The sequence below is a fragment of the Crinia signifera genome, chromosome 6, assembly GCF_055691185.1.
Source record: "Crinia signifera chromosome 6, ASM5569118v1, whole genome shotgun sequence".
Taxonomy (NCBI): Eukaryota; Metazoa; Chordata; class Amphibia; order Anura; family Myobatrachidae; genus Crinia; species Crinia signifera.
Window position 1 is genome coordinate 32,544,767 of NC_139222.1, and position 20,651 is coordinate 32,565,417.

Consider the following 20,651-nt stretch of genomic DNA (forward strand, 5'->3'; position numbering starts at 1 on the left):
TCGGGCTGGCGGGTGTACATCTCTGGATGAGGCCCATAGTATACACAGATATCACCCATCGGGCTGGCGGGTGTACATCTCTGGGTGAGGCCCATAGTATACACAGATATCACCCATCGGGCTGGCAGGTGTACATCTCTGGATGAGGCCCATAGTATACACAGATATCACCCATCGGGCTGGCGGGTGTACATCTCTGGATGAGGCCCATAGTATACACAGATATCACCCATCGGGCTGGCGGGTGTACATCTCTGGATGAGGCCCATAGTATGCACAGATAAGTATAAAGACATTTACATAACATTTGGCCCCTTTGGGGCTGGTTCTATGTCTCAGACAATGTGGTTGTACAGCGGGCCTGGTCCCTTATCCTAATGTTAGAGTCCATAGGGTTACTGTGGGGTGGGGGGTCCTGCACACAGAATCTGTTACCAACCTGTGCACCCCTCTGAGTGAGATCTTAGTTCATACTCTGATGTTGGTGCGGTCACTGTATGACTTTGGGCCTACTTCAGCACAGATCCCTAATCAGAGAAATTGCAGTGGACTGTGAGGAGAAAGACGTTATCTTCCTTCCACTGAAGCTTCGTCCCTCATGATCCATCTTCTGTTCATTGACGCGTTCATCTGCACCATGCACTTGGATGTATACGCTGTCTGATGGCTGATGTCCTCCCCTCCCGGCCAGATTACACCACCCCATGAACTACAACTCAAATAAAGACAAGGAGACGGATATAGGGGGAAAGGAATCAAAGCTTTTATTGATAACTTGTTCGGTTTTTTTTGTTTTTTTTTAAGGTTGTCCTCTAGAGGACCTATATGGTGGCAGCCTCGTGACTCACGAAGAGTCGTCCTTCAGCACTCAGAAGAGGAAAAACCCCCTGTGGGGGAAACCTCCGGGGAACCATGGCTGGAAGGACCGCCCTTCCCTCCGGGCATTAAGAGGCTCTGTAGCTGTAGCCAGTGGGCTGGTGAGATGTATGTGGTGCTATTTGTCTAGAAAAATAGGTGCAGTGGAATGGGCAGAGCTGTGGGTAATGTGGGAGGAGCTACAGCTTGTGGTTTGGGCTTGGAGACATATGCTGGTGGATGAGCTGGTAGACCTATACACTGGTGACTGGGGGGAGTGGGTCAAGGAGATCTGTACAGTAGGGGTGGGTCAAGGAGACCTGTACAGTATGCTTGAGACTGGGGTTTGGTCAGAATAACTTACACAGGGCTGCAGTAATTATGCCCCAGCCCTTACACAACCACCAGGGCCGGATTAAGCCCTCGGGGCAACCGCTGGAGTGATGCCTGGTGATCCCTGGGTCAGTGGGGTAGTGCAATGTGTGAATCAGTGTACTGGGGGGCCCTCAATGGTGCAGCACTATGTGTGTATCATTGTGCTGAGGTGTTCAGTAGTGCTGTGTGTGTGTGTGTGTATCATTGTACTGGGGGGCTCAGCGGTGCAGTGCTATGTGTGTATCAGTCTGCTGGGAGGTCAGTGGTGCAGTGCTGTTTGTATTGGTGTGCTGGGGTGGGCTCAGTGGTGCAGTGTTAAGTGTATATCAGTGTGTTGGGGTGGGCTCAGTGGTGCAGTGCTATGTGTGTATCAGTGTGCCGGGGGGCTAAATGGTGCAGCGCTGTGTGTGTATCAGTCAGATGGGGGGGTTGGCTCAGTGGTGCAGTGCTATGTATCAGTGGTGTGTGTGTGTGTCATTGTACTGGGGGTGGGCTCAGTGGTGCAGTGCTCTGTAATACTTTGCTGGGGGGTTCAGTGGTGCATTGCTATGTGTGTTTCAGTGTGCTCGGGGGTCAATGGTGCAGCACTATGTGTGTATCATTGTGTTGAGGTTCTCAGTGGTGCAGTGCTGTGTGTGTATCAGTGTGCTGGGGGGGCTCAGTGGTGCAGTGCTATGTGTGTATCAGTGTGCTGGGGGACTCAATGGTGCAGTGCTATGTGTGTATTAGTGTGCTGGGGGGCTCAATGGGGCAGTGCTATGTGTGTATCAGTGTGCTGGGGGCCTTAGTGGTGCAGTGCTATTTGTGTATCAGTGTGCTGGGGGGGCTCAGTGGTTCAGTGCTATTTGTGTGTCAATGTGCTGGGGGGGGGGGCTCAGTGGGGCAGTGCAATGTATGGATCAGTGTGCTCAGGTGCTCAGTGGTGCAGTGCTGTGTGTGTGTATCATTGTGCTGGGGGGGCTCAGTGGTGCATTGCTATGTGTGTATCAGTGTGCTGGGAGGTTCAATGGTGCAGTGTTATGTGTGTATCATTGTGCTGGGGGGCTCAGTGGTGCAGTGCTATGTGTGTATCAGTGTGCTTGGGGGGGCTCAGTGGTGCAGTGCTGTGTGTATCAGTGTGCTGGGGTGGGCTCAGTGGTGCAGTGTTAAGTGTATATCAGTGTGCTGGAGGGGCTCAGTGGTGCAGTGCTGTGTGTGTGTGTGTATCAGTGTGCTGTGTAATAAACCAGTGCTGCCCTACACAGTGTGGTATACTACCTGGCTGTTGGTGTGAGCGCTGCTGAGCTCAGAATGGCATCTCGCTCTGATCTTCCTACTGGCCGGATGTCCCTGGCAGGGATCTCCAGGTGGTGCTGATGTACGAGATCCCGCTGAATGCTGCCTGGTCTTGGGCTGGTATTGGTGGTCTCTGGGCCTCTGCTGCTTCCATCCTTTCCAAGCTGAGCTTTTTGGAGACAGCGTGTGCAATGGTTGGCTACAGAGAGAGGAGATAAAGGGGTGTCAGTGATCACTGCATCTGGCACTGGAATTAGTGAGCTGGAGACATTATGGAGAGGTTAGATGTCAGGCTCTTACAGCGTGGTCTATATAACGTATAAATGTCACACAGATGTCGGAACCTGTCACTCAGGCCGTACATTACAGCAGTGTTACTGCAGACGCTGACACTGCGACGTAACAACATAGGAAGCTCTGGGGAAACGCGTCTGTGACTGACACCAGAAGGAATGCGGATGGGGGTGCAGCTGACTTTGGAATATTGGCTACGAGAGTATGTTAGTAATAGTCTCCTATGTCTTATGCTAGGTACACGCTGTCCATACTGTTAGCTATGTCATCGGTGACGTGGGAGCCATGATATATCGCATACACACTGACATCACCCGCTCCGTACCTGCAGGCGTGGACTAGACCGTCAGTACTGAGCTGCATGTACAGGCCACAGGGAGAGGTCAGTAACGATATGCGGGATGAAGCATCACTAACGGCATTGAGCGCACACACTGTATGATTTGCGCTATATAGCGATATTGTCCATGCTTACGGTATTTCGCCCAGTGTGTACCCAGCATTACACTTGTGCAGCATTTAGTCCCACCCTGCCCAGGAGCCCATAGGCGTTCTGTGTGGTACTTACTGGCGCAGGTATGTAGGGGGGTACAAGCTTCAGTTCCTCCAAAGAGACCCAGTCCATGTCCTCAAAGAACACGTGGCGGCGGATGTTTCCATGGGCTCCGAGGCGTCTGGATGGATCCCGCTGGAGGAGCTTCTTCACCATGTTCCTGGCAGCAGCGCCTGGTGCGGCAAACAGTCTCCGATGGTAGTCAGGCGTTCCGGTGAGCATTTGTGTCAGGATAACTCCGAATGAGAACCAATCCACAGCGGCGCCGTACTCCTCGCAGGCCTCTATCTGCAGTACCAGAGCGATGCCAGTTACCAGCTTATTCACCAGCACTTTTACCATTATTTGTTACGTCATTGTCCCTATATATCAGTCCTCATAGGGGTAATGCTGTGATTCAGGGCACACATGTGTGACTGTATGTAACATGTAATAATGGGCCTGATTCAGGGCACACATGTGTGACCGTATGTAACATGTAATAATGGGCCTGATTCAGGGCACACATGTGTGACTGTATGTAACATGTAATAATGGGCCTGATTCAGGGCACTGATGTGTGACTGTATGTAACATGTAATAATGGGCCTGATTCAGGGCACATATGTGTGACTGTATGTAACATGTAATAATGGGCCTGATTCAGGACGCCGATGTGTGACTGTATGTAACATGTAATAATGGGCCTGATTCAGGGCACACATGTGTGACTGTATGTAACATGTAATAATGGGGATGATTCAGGGCACTGATGTGTGACTGTATGTAACATGTAATAATGGGCCTGATTCAGGGCACTGATGTGTGACTGTATGTAACATGTAATAATGGGCCTGATTCAGGGCACTGATGTGTAACTGTATGTAACATGTAATAATGGGCCTGATTCAGGGCACACATGTGTGACTGTATGTAACATGTAATAATGGGGATGATTCAGGGCACTGATGTGTGACTGTATGTAACATGTAATAATGGGCCTGATTTAGGGCACACATGTGTGACTGTATGTAACATGTAATAATGGGGCTGATTCAGGGCACTGATGTGTGACTGTATGTAACATGTAATAATGGGCCTGATTCAGGGCACTGATGTGTGACTATGTAACGTGTAATAATGGGCCTGATTCAGGGCACACATGTGTGACTGTATGTAACGTGTAATAATGGACCTGATTCAGGGCACTGATGTGTGACTGTATGTAACATGTAATAATGGGCCTAAATTCAGGGCACACATGTGTGACTGTATGTAACATGTAATAATGGGCCTGATTCAGGGCACTGATGTGTGATTGTATGTAACATGTAATAATGGGGCTGATTCAGGGCACTGATGTGTGACTGTATGTAACATGTAATAATGGGCCTGATTCAGGGCACTGATGTGTGACTGTATGTAACATGTAATAATGGGCCTGATTCAGGGCACTGATGTGTAACTGTATGTAACATGTAATAATGGGCCTGATTCAGGGCACACATGTGTGACTGTATTATGTAACATGTAATAATGGGGCTGATTCAGGGCACTGATGTGTGACTGTATGTAACATGTAATAATGGGCCTGATTCAGGGCACTGATGTGTGACTGTATGTAACGTGTAATAATGGGCCTGATTCAGGGCACACATGTGTGACTGTATGTAACGTGTAATAATGGGCCTGATTCAGGGCACTGATGTGTGACTGTATGTAACATGTAATAATGGGCCTAAATTCAGGGCACACATGTGTGACTGTATGTAACATGTAATAATGGGCCTGATTCAGGGCACTGATGTGTGACTGTATGTAACATGTAATTATGGGCCTGATTCAGGGCACACATGTGTGACTATTTATCATGTAATAATGGGCCTGATTCAGGGCACTGATGTGTGACTGTATGTAACATGTAATAATGGGCCTGATTCAGGGCAATGATGTGTGACTATGTAACGTGTAATAATGGGCCTGATTCAGGGCACTGATGTTTGACTGTATGTAACATGTAATAATGGGCCTGATTCAGGGCACTGATGTGTTACTGTATGTAACGTGTAATAATGGGCCTGATTCAGGGCAAACATGTGTGACTGTGTGTAACGTGTAATAATGGGCCTGATTCCGGGCACTGATATGTGACTGTATGTAACATGTAATAATGGGCCGGATTCAGGACACTGATGTGTGACTGTATGTAATATATAATAATGGGCCTGATTCAGAACACTGATGTGTGACTATATGTAACATGTAATAATGGGCCTGATTCAGGGCACTGATGTGTTACTTTATGTAACGTGTAATAATGGGCCTGATTCAGGGCAATGATATGTGACTGTATGTAACGTGTAATAATTGGCCTGATTAAGGGCACTGATGTGTGACTGTATGTAACATGTAATAATGGGCCTGATTCAGGGCACTGATGTGTGACTATGTAACATGTAACAATGGGCCTGATTCAGGGCACTGATGTGTGACTGTATCTAACATCTAATATTGGGCCTGATTCAGGGCACACATGTGTTACTGTATGTAACATGTAATAATGGGCCTGATTCAGGGCACTGATCTGTGACTGTATGTAACATGTAATAATGGGTCTGATTCAGGGCACTGATCTGTGACTGTATGTAACATGTAATAATGGGCCTGATTCGGTGCACTGATGTGTGACTGTATGTAACATGTAATAATGGGCCTGATTCAGGGCACTGATCTGTGACTGTATGTAACATGTAATAATGGGCCTGATTCAGGGCACTGGTGTGTGACTGTATGTAACGTGTAATAATGGGCCTGATTCAGGGCACTGATGTGTGACTATGTAACATGTAATAATGGGCCTGATTCAGGGCACACATGTGTTACTGTATGTAACATGTAATAATGGGCCTTATTCAGGGCACAGATGTGTGACTATGTAATATGTAATAATGGGCCTGATTCAGGGCAATGATGTGTGACTGTATGTAACAAGTAATAATAGGCCTGATTCAGGGCACTGACGTGTTACTGTATGTAACGTGTAATAATGGGCCTGATTCAGGGCACTGATGTGTGACTGTATGTAACGTGTAATAATGGGCCTGATTCAGGGCACTGATGTGTGACTGTATGTAACGTGTAATAATGGGCCTGATTCAGGGCACTGATGTGTGACTGTATGTAATATATAATAATGGGCCTGATTCAGAACACTGATGTGTGACTATATGTAACATGTAATAATGGGCCTGATTCAGGGCACTGATGTGTTACTTTATGTAACGTGTAATAATGGGCCTGATTCAGGGCAATGATATGTGACTGTATGTAACGTGTAATAATGGGCCTGATTCAGAGCACTGATGTGTGACTGTATGTAACATGTAATAATGGGCCTGATTCAGGGCACTGATGTGTGACTATGTAACATGTAACAATGGGCCTGATTCAGGGCACTGATGTGTGACTGTATCTAACATCTAATATTGGGCCTGATTCAGGGCACACATGTGTTACTGTATGTAACATGTAATAATGGGCCTGATTCAGGGCACTGATCTGTGACTGTATGTAACATGTAATAATGGGCCTGATTCAGGGCACTGATCTGTGACTGTATGTAACATGTAATAATGGGCCTGATTCAGTGCACTGATGTGTGACTGTATGTAACATGTAATAATGGGCCTGATTCAGGGCACTGATCTGTGACTGTATGTAACATGTAATAATGGGCCTGATTCAGGGCACTGATGTGTGACTGTATGTAACGTGTAATAATGGGCCTGATTCAGGGCACTGATGTGTGACTATGTAACATGTAATAATGGGCCTGATTCAGGGCACACATGTGTTACTGTATGTAACATGTAATAATGGGCCTGATTCAGGGCACAGATGTGTGACTATGTAATATGTAATAATGGGCCTGATTCAGGGCAATGATGTGTGACTGTATGTAACAAGTAATAATAGGCCTGATTCAGGGCACTGACGTGTTACTGTATGTAACATTTAATAATGGGCCTGATTCAGGGCACACATGTGTGACTGTATGTAACATGTAATAATGGGCCTGATTCAGGGCACTGATGTGTGACTGTATGTAACGTGTAATAATGGTCCTGATTCAGGGCACTGACGTGTGACTGTATGTAACGTGTAATAATGGGGATGATTCAGGGCACTGATGTGTGACTGTATGTAACGTGTAATAATGGGCCTGATTCAGGGCACTGATGTGTGACTGTATGTAACGTGTAATAATGGGCCTGATTCAGGGCACTGATGTGTGACTGTATGTAACATGTAATAATGGGCCCGATTCAGGGCACACATGTGTTACTCTATGTAACATGTAATAATGGGCCTGATTCAGGATCAGCTGCAGTTATGCAGTCTGTCCTATGTTGGGGGTCGCCCAGCCCAGGATAAGGACGCCAAGAATGTAAGTTAGCGTCCTGCAATGTGATGGCAATCTAATAGCGATTACATGTGAGAACCATAAGGCTAGCCCCCCCGCCGTCACAGTGCCGCCATATTTGTCACACAGCTGACGTGATAATGGTCCGGGCCTGATAGCGGTATCGCTGCTAGCTGAATTACCCCTAATATGTATTAGAGACTGGTGTTATTATACCTCAGGACCATATCATGTGATTTCCCCGTGCCGCCCCCACACCGGCCACCTCCCTCCCCCCTCTGGGAACTCTCCTGGAGGGGGGAGATAGCATGTAGCCCAGTGTGATGTACAGGTGTCTTACAGTGTGTCCTGTGCAGCCATATTGCCCTTCCCCAGCCTTCCCTACAGTGTGTGTGCAGTCAGTAAGCAGCAGGGATATCCTGTGCCACTCACCTCAGGAGCAATGTAGTCGGGTGTACCAGCGTAGTCACTGGCTGTCCGGCCTCCATGCATGTTCACCAAGGCAATGCCGAAGTCGGCGATCTTCAGATGTCCAGTTCCAGCCACTAAGATGTTGTCCGGGTTCAGGTCTCTGTGATGACAATAAAACCTTTATGGTCACTTTGCTGTTGTGTACATAATGTATTACAGTAACATGAAATGACTTGTGTATAATCCTAGTATGTGGACTTTCCTTACAGGCTCCCGCTATACGATATACTAAGCATGGAGCCGGGGACTACAGATCTCACATACAGCCTGCTATCAGTGTGCCGTGACAGTGCCGCCAGTGCTGACAGCTCCTGGGAGGATCCTCTGACACATGTGAGTACAGATTACTCTCTGCTCACCCACAGATGCCAGGATAAATCACTTGTGCAGGAGATCCTTTATGTGCTGTGAGTCAGTGGTGGATTTCCCACTAGGCATGTCCTGATTGGTGCCACCTGCAGGGGGCGGTACAGCGGGTGACTCTGCATGAGAGCCGGCTAGGTGACTGGATAGTGAAACACGTGTAGAGTAGTGAGCAGGCCTATTACACCTGCAGGGGGCGGTACAGAGGGTGACTCTGCATGAGAGCCCGGCTAGGTGACTGGATAGTGTAACACGTGTAGAGTAGGGAGCAGGCCTATTACACCTGCAGGGGGCGGCACAGCAGGTGACTCTGCATGAGAGCCCGGCTAGGTGACTGGATAGTGTAACACGTGTAGAGTAGGGAGCAGGCCTATTACACCTGCAGGGGGCGGTACAGCGGGTGACTCTGCATGAGAGCCGGCTAGGTGACTGGATAGTGTAACACGTGTAGAGTAGGGAGCAGGCCTATTACACCTGCAGGGCGCGGTACAGCGGGTGACTCTGCATGAGAGCCCGGCTAGTTGACTGGATAGTGTAACACGTGTAGAGTAGGGAGCAGGCCTATTACACCTGCAGGGGGCGGCACAGCGGGTGACTCTGCATGAGAGCCGGCTAGGTGACTGGATAGTGTAACACGTGTAGAGTAGGGAGCAGGCCTATTACACCTGCAGGGGGCGGTACAGCGGGTGACTCTGCATGAGAGCCCGGCTAGGTGACTGGATAGTGTAACACGTGTAGAGTAGGGAGCAGGCCTATTACACCTGCAGGGGGCGGCACAGCGGGTGACTCTGCATGAGAGCCCGGCTAGGTGACTGGATAGTGTAACACGTGTAGAGTAGGGAGCAGGCCTATTACACCTGCAGGGGGCGGTACAGCGGGTGACTCTGCATGAGAGCCCGGCTAGGTGACTGGATAGTGTAACACGTGTAGAGTAGGGAGCAGGCCTATTACACCTGCAGGGGGCGGTACAGCGGGTGACTCTGCATGAGAGACGGCTAGGTGACTGGATAGTGTAACACGTGTAGAGTAGGGAGCAGGCCTATTGCACCTGCAGGGGGCGGTACAGAGGGTGACTCTGCATGAGAGCCCGGCTAGGTGACTGGATAGTGTAACACGTGTAGAGTAGGGAGCAGGCCTATTACACCTGCAGGGGGCGGTACAGCGGGTGACTCTGCATGAGAGCCCGGCTAGGTGACTGGATAGTGTAACACGTGTAGAGTACGGAGCAGGCCTATTACACCTGCAGGGGGCGGTACAGCGGGTGACTCTGCATGAGAGCCCGGCTAGGTGACTGGATAGTGTAACACGTGTAGAGTAGGGAACAGGCCTATTACACCTGCAGGGGGCGGTACAGCGGGTGACTCTGCATTAGAGCCGGCTAGGTGACTGGATAGTGTAACACGTGTAGTGTAGGGAGCAGGCCTATTACACCTGCAGGGGGCGGTACAGCGGGTGACTCTGCATGAGAGCCCGGCTAGGTGACTTGATAGTGTAACACGTGTAGAATAGGGAGCAGGCCTATTACACCTGCAGGGGGCGGTACAGCGGGTGACTCTGCATGAGAGCCCGGCTAGGTGACTGGATAGTGTAACACGTGTAGAGTAGGGAGCAGGCCTATTACACCTGCAGGGGGCGGTACAGAGGGTGACACTGCATGAGAGCCGGCTAGGTGACTGGATAGTGTAACACGTGTAGAGTAGGGAGCAGGCCTATTACACCTGCAGGGGGCGGCACAGCGGGTGACTCTGTATGAGAGCCCGGCTAGGTGACTGGATAGTGTAACACGTGTAGAGTAGGGAGCAGGCCTATTACACCTGCAGGGGGCGGTACAGCGGGTGACTCTGCATGAGAGCCCGGCTAGGTGACTGGATAGTGTAACACGTGTAGGGTAGGGAGCAGGCCTATTACACCTGCAGGGGGCGGTACAGCGGGTGACTCTGCATGAGAGCCGGCTAGGTGACTGGATAGTGTAACACGTGTAGAGTAGGGAGCAGGCCTATTACACCTGCAGGGGGCGGTACAGAGGGTGACTCTGCATGAGAGCCGGCTAGGTGACTGGATAGTGTAACACGTGTAGAGTAGGGAGCAGGCCTATTACACCTGCAAGGGGCGGTACAGCGGGTGACTCTGCATGAGAGCCGGCTAGGTGACTGGATAGTGTAACACGTGTAGAGTAGGGAGCAGGCCTATTACACCTGCAGGGGGCGGTACAGCGGGTGACTCTGCATGAGAGCCCGGCTAGGTGACTGGATAGTGTAACACGTGTATAGTAGGGAGCAGGCCTATTACACCTGCAGGGGGCGGCACAGCGGGTGACTCTGCATGAGAGCCGGCTAGGTGACTGGATAGTGTAACACGTGTAGAGTAGGGAGCAGGCCTATTACACCTGCAGGGGGCGGTACAGCGGGTGACTGCATGAGAGCCGGCTAGGTGACTGGATAGTGTAACACGTGTAGAGTAGGGAGCAGGCCTATTACACCTGCAGGGGGCGGTACAGCGGGTGACTCTGCATGAGAGCCGGCTAGGTGACTGGATAGTGAAACACGTGTAGAGTAGTGAGCAGGCCTATTACACCTGCAGGGGGCGGTACAGCGGGTGACTCTGCATGAGAGCCCGGCTAGGTGACTGGATAGTGTAACACGTGTAGAGTAGGGAGCAGGCCTATTACATCTGCAGGGGGCGGTACAGCGGGTGACTCTGCATGAGAGCCGGCTAGGTGACTGGATAGTGAAACACGTGTAGAGTAGTGAGCAGGCCTATTACACCTGCAGGGGGCGGTACAGAGGGTGACTCTGCATGAGAGCCCAGCTAGGTGACTGGATAGTGTAACACGTGTAGAGTAGGGAGCAGGCCTATTACACCTGCAGGGGGCAGTACAGCGGGTGACTCTGCATGAGAGCCCGGCTAGGTGACTGGATAGTGTAACACGTGTAGAGTAGGGAGCAGGCCTATTACACCTGCAGGGGGCGGTACAGCGGGTGACTCTGCATGAGAGCCCGGCTAGGTAACTGGATAGTGTAACACGTGTAGAGTAGGGAGCAGGCCTATTACTCCTGCAGCAGGCGGTACAGCGGGTGACTCTGCATGAGAGCCCGGCGAGGTGACTGGATAGTGTAACACGTGTAGAGTAGGGAGCAGGCCTATTACACCTTCAGGGGGCAGTACAGCGGGTGACTCTGCATGAGAGCCCGGCTAGGTGACTGGATAGTGTAACACGTGTAGAGTAGGGAGCAGGCCTATTACACCTGCAGGGGGCAGCACAGCGGGTGACTCTGCATGAGAGCCCGGCTAGGTGACTGGATAGTGTAACACGTGTAGAGTAGGGAGCAGGCCTATTACACCTGCAGGGGGCGGTACAGCAGGGTGACTCTGCATGAGAGCCCGGCTAGGTGACTGGATAGTGTAACACGTGTAGAGTAGGGAGCAGGCCTATTACACCTGCAGGGGGCGGTACAGCGGGTGACTCTGCATGAGAGCCCGGCTAGGTAACTGGATAGTGTAACACGTGTAGAGTAGGGAGCAGGCCTATTACTCCTGCAGCAGGCGGTACAGCGGGTGACTCTGCATGAGAGCCCGGCGAGGTGACTGGATAGTGTAACACGTGTAGAGTAGGGAGCAGGCCTATTACACCTGCAGGGGGCGGTACAGCGGGTGATTCTGCATGAGAGCCCGGCTAGGTGACTGGATAGTGTAACACGTGTAGAGTAGGGAGCAGGCCTATTACACCTGCAGGGGGCAGCACAGCGGGTGACTCTGCATGAGAGCCCGGCTAGGTGACTGGATAGTGTAACACGTGTAGAGTAGGGAGCAGGCCTATTACACCTGCAGGGGGCGGTACAGCGGGTGACTCTGCATGAGAGCCCGGCTAGGTGACTGGATAGTGTAACACGTGTAGAGTAGGGAGCAGGCCTATTACACCTGCAGGGGGCGGTACAGCGGGTGACTCTGCATGAGAGCCGGCTAGGTGACTGGATAGTGTAACACGTGTAGATTAGGGAGCAGGCCTATTACACCTGCAGGGGGCGGTACAGCGGGTGACTCTGCATGAGAGCCCGGCTAGGTGACTGGATAGTGTAACACGTGTAGAGTAGGGAGCAGGCCTATTACACCTGCAGGGGGCGGTACAGCGGGTGACTCTGCATGAGAGCCCGGCTAGGTGACTGGATAGTGTAACCCGTGTAGAGTAGGGAGCAGGCCTATTACACCTGCAGGGGGCGGTACAGCGGGTGACTCTGTATGAGAGCCCGGCTAGGTGACTGGATAGTGTAACACGTGTAGAGTAGGGAGCAGGCCTATTACACCTGCAGGGGGCGGTACAGCGGGTGACTCTGCATGAGAGCCGGCTAGGTGACTGGATAGTGTAACACGTTTAGAGTAGGGAGCAGGCCTATTACACCTGCAGGGGGCGGTACAGCGGGTGACTCTGCATGAGAGCCCGGCTAGGTGACTGGATAGTGTAACACGTGTAGAGTAGGGAGCAGGCCTATTACACCTGCAGGGGGCGGTACAGAGGGTGACTCTGCATGAGAGCCCGGCTAGGTGACTGGATAGTGTAACACGTGTAGAGTAGGGAGCAGGCTATTACACCTGCAGGTCAGTGTCCATTCTGGTGTCCCTGTAGTACACTAGCGTTATATTGTAGCTGTATAATTACCGATGGATGATTCCCTGAGAGTGGAGGACTTGTATCCCGCAGATGATCTCAGCAGCGTAGAACTTGTAAATGGGAAATAGGTTCTATTACAGCACAGCATGGCTGAGAGATTTCCAGCCAACACTCCCCACATTCCCTAACAACGTCCCTGTCTTCTATTCCCATCTGCCCCATGTAACGTGTCTGTTCCTGTAAGGCTGTAGTTACATCACCGAGGCTAATGACTGAGTATGCAGTCACATGATCATGGCCATTGGGGAATAGAAGCCGCAGTCACATGATCATGGCCATTGGGGAATAGAAGCCACAGTCACATGATCATGGCCATTGGGGAAGAGAAGCCGCAGTCACATGATCATGGCCATTGGGGAAGAGAAGCCGCAGTCACATGATCATGGCCATTGGGGAAGAGAAGCCACGGTCACATGATCATGGCCATTGGGGAAGAGAAGCCACAGTCACATGATCATGGCCATTGGGGAAGAGAAGCCACAGTCACATGATCATGGCCATTGGGGAAGAGAAGCCGCACACATACATGTGACACAGATGTCCAGCAGTCCTGCGTAACGTCCCAATCACAGAGAGCCCAGGACTGCAATGTACTTATTACTCCTTCCCCAGTCTGACAGAGGCCTCAGTTATACAGTCACCCCGAGTTTCCTCTGCAGATACAGGGGGTCAGATAGGAGATAGCAGCACAGATACAGCAGAGACCTCCCATATACTACAGACAGCATCAGTGACCTCCCATATACTACATACACCACCAGTGACCTCCCATATACTACAGACAGCATCAGTGACCTCCCATATACTACAGACAGCATCGGTGACCTCCCATATACTACAGACAGCATCAGTGACCTCCCATATACTACAGACACCACCAGTGACCTCCCGTATACTACAGACATCACCAGTGACCTCCCGTATACTACAGACAGCATCAGTGACCTCCCATATACTACAGACACCACCAGTGACCTCCCATATACTACAGACAGCATCACTGACCTCCCGTATACTACAGACACCACCAGTGACCTCCCATATACTACAGACAGCATCAGTGACCTCCCGTATACTACAGACACCACCAGTGACCTCCCGTATACTACAGACAGCATCAGTGACCTCCCGTATACTACAGACACCACCAGTGACCTCCCGTATACTACAGACACCACCAGTGACCTCCCGTATACTACAGACAGCATCAGTGACCTCCCATATACCACAGACAGCATCACTGACCTCCCATATACTACAGACAGCATCGGTGACCTCCCGGATACTACAGACAGCATCAGTGACCTCCCATATACCACAGACAGCATCACTGACCTCCCATATACTACAGACAGCATCAGTGACCTCCCATATACTACAGACAGCATCAGTGACCTCCCGTATACTACAGACACCACCAGTGACCTCCCGTATACTACAGACACCACCAGTGACCTCCCGTATACTACAGACAGCATCACTGACCTCCCGTATACTACAGACAGCATCAGTGACCTCCCATATACCACAGACAGCATCAGTGACCTCCCGTATACAACAGACAGTACGGGTGACCTCCCATATACTACAGACACCACCAGTGACCTCCCATATACCACAGACACCACCAGTGACCTCCCATATACTACAGACAGCATCAGTGACCTCCCGTATACTACAGACAGCATCACTGACCTCCCATATACTACAGACAGCATTAGTGACCTCCCGTATACTACAGACACCACCAGTGACCTCCCATATACTACAGACACCACCAGTGACCTCCCATATACCACAGACAGCATCAGTGACCTCCCATATACTACAGACACCACCAGTGACCTCCCATATACTACAGACAGCATCACTGACCTCCCATATACTACAGACACCACCAGTGACCTCCCATATACTACAGACAGCATCACTGACCTCCCATATACTACAGACAGCATCAGTGACCTCCCGTATACTACAGACACCACCAGTGACCTCCCGTATACTACAGACAGCATCACTGACCTCCCATATACTACAGACACCACCAGTGACCTCCCATATACTACAGACAGCATCACTGACCTCCCATATACCACAGACACCACCAGTGACCTCCCATATACTACAGACAGCATCAGTGACCTCCCGTATACTACAGACAGCATCAGTGACCTCCCATATACTACAGACAGCATCACTGACCTCCCATATACTACAGACAGCATCAGTGACCTCCCGTATACTACAGACAGCATCAGTGACCTCCCATATACTACAGACACCACCAGTGACCTCCCATGTACTACAGACACCACCAGTGACCTCCCGTATACTACAGACAGCATCAGTGACCTCCCGTATACTACAGACAGCATCAGTGACCTCCCATATACTACATACAGCATCGGTGACCTCCCGTATACTACAGACAGCATCACTGACCTCCCGTATACTACAGACAGCATCAGTGACCTCCTGTCACAAACCGCAGTGTGCAGCCCCGTTTGCGACCACGTCCCTTACCTTCACGATGGTCCGCCCTGCCCTGCTGGTCCAATGCCTGTGCCGCCTCCATTGGTGGATCATGGTGTGATGTCCCCTGTGCCCCCGTGGGCAGTTGGCGATGCCCTCTGCCAGTTTCACGCCAGGCCCACGCACCTGTGACCTATGACACCTGTGACCAGCAATGTGCAAACCAATCACACTGACCGCTGGTCTGAACTCTGACCTGTACACCTGTAACAGAACCAAGGTGTACACTGACACTTCGTGGTTCTGATTGATGCTGCGGCTTGCAGCCAATCACTAACAGGCAAGGGGGATATAGATCAGGCCTTGGGTTTAACTTCCTGACCTTGAACAATTGCTTCCATCTGTTCCCTGAGTGTACTCCTGTGTCAGAGAAGTTCCCAAGGCTCCTGGCTATCCAGTCTCCAGCAATACCATCTCCAAGTGTCCTGTTGCTGCTGCTGCTGCTGCTGCTGCTACTTACCTGGTTCCGTTCATCTCCAGAGACTCCTGCTAATTCCATTACTGAGGTAGAGTGAGCAAGCTATCCCCAGCAGAGGATCCCGCTGGCACTGGCTAGCAATCCCCACTAGCTCCCAGGCTAGACCCATTGGCTCCCAGGCCAAACTGCTTTTAAAACCATCAGTGACTTTCTCCATCACAGTCCTGATCTGTCGACAGGCACTGTCAACATCCAAGTCGACTCTCAGCTACTGTCGTCTCCTAGTGACTAACAACATCTGTGTCATCTCCGACGTTCACCAGTTGCTGTATTACAGTATTGTCGCATATTCACCTGCTGCCGACATCCTGTGTCGACTGTGCACTGAAGTGCCCCAGAGACTTTGCAACACCTTTCCTGGTTATCGACATCAAGTACTAATGACTCCCAGGTCGTCACCTCCGGCTCCCAGGCCGTCCTGCAGCTCCCAGGCTGCCAACTATCACCTCCGGCTCCCAGGCCGTCCTGCAGCTCCCAGGCTGCCAACTATCACCTCCGGCTCCCAGGCCGTCACAAAGCTCCCAGGCTGCAAACTATCACCTCCAGCTCCCAGGCCGTCCCGCAGCTTCCAGGCTGTCTACTATCATCCCCGGCTCTCAGGCCGTCCTGCAGCTCCCAGGCTGCCAACTATCACCTCCGGCTCCCAGGACGTCCCACAGCTCCCAGGCTGCCAACTATCACCTCCGGCTCCAAGGCCGTCCCGCAGCTTCCAGGCTCTCTACTATCATCCCCGGCTCTCAGGCCGTCTCAAAGACATTCTCTCAAATCTCCTGTGTCCTCAGTCCCAGCCTGCGTCCAGAGGACCAGGGCAGGGGGCCGCGACCTGCTTGTCAGACGCAGCCAAGTCCATAGTTCCTTGCGGGACTCCCTGGTGAATACCACTGGCAAGTTAGACTCCGCGCCCCTGCTTCTGGTCTCCGCCAACCCTCTGGTTCGCTGTGCCCAGGTCCCCAGTGCATGTCATACATAAAGCCTCCTGCTTTCCAGCGCCCTCCACTGGTCCACCACGGTCACAGCCGGGAACACAAGAAACCCCGGTGCTGACACCCCCCATATACTACAGACAGCATCGGTGACATCCCATATACTACAGACACCATCGGTGTCCTCCTATATACTACAGACAGCATCAGTGACCTCCCATATACTACATACAGCATCGGTGACCTCCCATATACTACAGACAGCATCAGTGACCTCCCATATACTACATACAGCATCGGTGACCTCCCATATACTACAGACAGCATCAGTGACCTCCCATATACTACAGACAGCATCGGTGACATCCCATATACTACAGACACCACCGGTGACCTCCTGTGTACTACAGACAGCATCAGTGACCTCCCATATACTACATACACCATCGGTGACCTCCCATATACTACAGACAGCATCAGTGACCTCCCATATACTACAGACAGCATCAGTGACCTCCCATATACTACAGACACCACCAGTGACCTCCCGTGTACTACAGACACCACCAGTGACCTCCCATATACTACAGACAGCATCGGTGTCCTCCTATATACTACAGACAGCATCGGTGACCTCCCATATACTACAGACACCACCAGTGACCTCCCATATACTACAGACAGCATCGGTGTCCTCCTATATACTACAGACAGCATCGGTGACCTCCCATATACTACAGACAGCATCAGTGACCTCCCATATACTACAGACAGCATCGGTGACCTCCCATATACTACAGACAGCATCGGTGACCTCCCATATACTACAGACAGCATCGGTGACCTCCCATGTACTACAGACAGCATCAGTGACCTCCCATATACTACAGACACCACCAGTGACCTCCCATATACTACAGACAGCATCGGTGTTCTCCCATATACTACAGACAGCATCGGTGACCTCCCATATACTACAGACAGCATCAGTGACCTCCCATATACTACAGACACCACCAGTGACCTCCCTTATACTACAGACACCACCAGTGATCTCCCATATACTACAGACAGCATCAGTGACCTCCCACATACTACAGACTGCATCAGTGACCTCCCATATACCACAGACAGCACCAGTGACCTCCCGTATACTACAGACACCACCAGTGACCTCCCGTATACTACAGACACCACCAGTGACCTCTCGTATACTACAGACACCACCAGTGACCTCCCGTATACTACAGACAGCATCAGTGACCTCCCTTATACTACAGACAGCATCAGTGACCTCCCATATACTACAGACACCACCAGTGATCTCCCATATACTACAGACACCATCAGTGACCTCCCATATACTAGACATCACCAGTGACCTCCCATATACTACAGACAGCATCAGTGACCTCCCGTATACTACAGACACCACCAGTGACCTCCTGTATACTACAGACAGCATCAGTGACCTCCCATATACTACAGACAGCATCAGTGACCTCCCATGTACTACAGACAGCATCACTGACCTCCCATATACTACAGACACCACCAGTGACCTCCCATATACTACAGACAGCATCACTGACCTCCCATATACTTCAGACAGCATCAGTGACCTCCCGTATACTACAGACAGCATCAGTGACCTCCCATGTACTACAGACAGCATCTGTGACCTCCCATATACCACAGACAGCATCAGTGACCTCCCATATACTACAGACAGCATCAGTGACCTCCCATATACTACAGACAGCATCAGTGACCTCCCTTATACTACAGACAGCATCAGTGACCTCCTGTATACTACAGACAGCATCAGTGACCTCCCGTATACTACAGACAGCATCACTGACCTCCCATATACTTCAGACAGCATCAGTGACCTCCCGTATACTACAGACAGCATCAGTGACCTCCCATGTACTACAGACAGCATCTGTGACCTCCCATATACCACAGACAGCATCAGTGACCTCCCATATACTACAGACAGCATCAGTGACCTCCCATATACTACAGACAGCATCAGTGACCTCCCTTATACTACAGACAGCATCAGTGACCTCCCGTATACTACAGACAGCATCAGTGACCTCCCTTATACTACAGACAGCATCAGTGACCTCCCATATACTACAGACAGCATCAGTGACCTCCCATATACTACAGACAGCATCAGTGACCTCCCTTATACTACAGACAGCATCAGTGACCTCCCGTATACTACAGACAGCATCAGTGACCTCCCTTATACTACAGACAGCATCAGTGACCTCCCGTATACTACAGACAGCATCAGTGACCTCCCGTATACTACAGACAGCATCGGTGACCTCCCATATACTAGACAGCATCGGTGACCTACAGACACCACCGGTGACCTCCCGTATACTACAGACACCACCGGTGACCTCTCGTATACTACAGACACCACCAGTGACCTCCCGTATACTACAGACAGCATCAGTGACCTCCCTTATACTACAGACAGCATCAGTGACCTCCCATATACTACAGACACCACCAGTGATCTCCCATATACTACAGACACCACCAGTGACCTCCCATATACTACAGACAGCATCGGTGACCTCCCATATACTACAGACAGCATCAGTGACCTCCCATATACTACAGACACCACCAGTGACCTCCCTTATACTACAGACACCACCAGTGATCTCCCATATACTACAGACAGCATCAGTGACCTCCCACATACTACAGACTGCATCAGTGACCTCCCATATACTAGACATCACCAGTGACCTCCCATATACTACAGACAGCATCAGTGACCTCCCGTATACTACAGACACCACCAGTGACCTCTTATATACTACAGACAGCATCAGTGACCTCCCATATACTACAGACAGCATCAGTGACCTCCCATGTACTACAGACAGCATCAGTGACCTCCCATATACTACAGACACCACCAGTGACCTCCCATATACTACAGACAGCATCACTGACCTCCCATATACTTCAGACAGCATCAGTGACCTCCCGTATACTACAGACAGCATCAGTGACCTCCCATGTACTACAGACAGCATCTGTGACCTCCCATATACCACAGACAGCATCAGTGACCTCCCATATACTACAGACAGCATCAGTGACCTCCCATATACCACAGACAGCATCAGTGACCTCCCTTATACTACAGACAGCATCAGTGACCTCCCATATACTACAGACAGCATCAGTGACCTCCCTTATACTACAGACAGCATCAGTGACCTCCCGTATACTACAGACAGCATCAGTGACCTCCCGTATACTACAGACAGCATCAGTGACCTCCCGTATACTACAGACAGCATCAGTGACCTCCCTTATACTACAGACAGCATCAGTGACCTCCCGTATACTACAGACAGCATCAGTGACCTCCCGTATACTACAGACAGCATCAGTGACCTCCCGTATACTACAGACAGCAT

The 20,651-nt window shown here is 51.0% G+C and overlaps 1 protein-coding gene across 1 annotated transcript; it reads right to left on the bottom strand.

The window, feature by feature from the left end:
- Positions 1-3,301: 3,301 nt before the first annotated feature.
- Positions 3,302-13,425, bottom strand: LOC146009576 (RAC family serine/threonine-protein kinase homolog). The gene is made up of 3 exons (XM_083150021.1): positions 13,243-13,425; positions 8,187-8,325; positions 3,302-3,640 (listed from the first exon to the last, which is right to left on the bottom strand). Exons 2-3 carry the CDS (start codon positions 8,244-8,246, stop codon positions 3,302-3,304), a joined length of 399 nt encoding a protein of 132 aa, XP_083006147.1. The 5' UTR covers positions 8,247-8,325; positions 13,243-13,425.
- Positions 13,426-20,651: the final 7,226 nt, after the last annotated feature.

Coding starts and splice junctions, on each gene's coding strand:
- LOC146009576 (XM_083150021.1), bottom strand. CDS start 8,246: ATGCATGGAGGCCGGACAGCCAGTGACTACGCTGGTACACCCGACTAC. Junction 3,641..8,186: donor CCGACTACATTGCTCCTGAG/GTGAGTGGCACA, acceptor CTGGTACTGCAG/ATAGAGGCCTGCGAGGAGTA.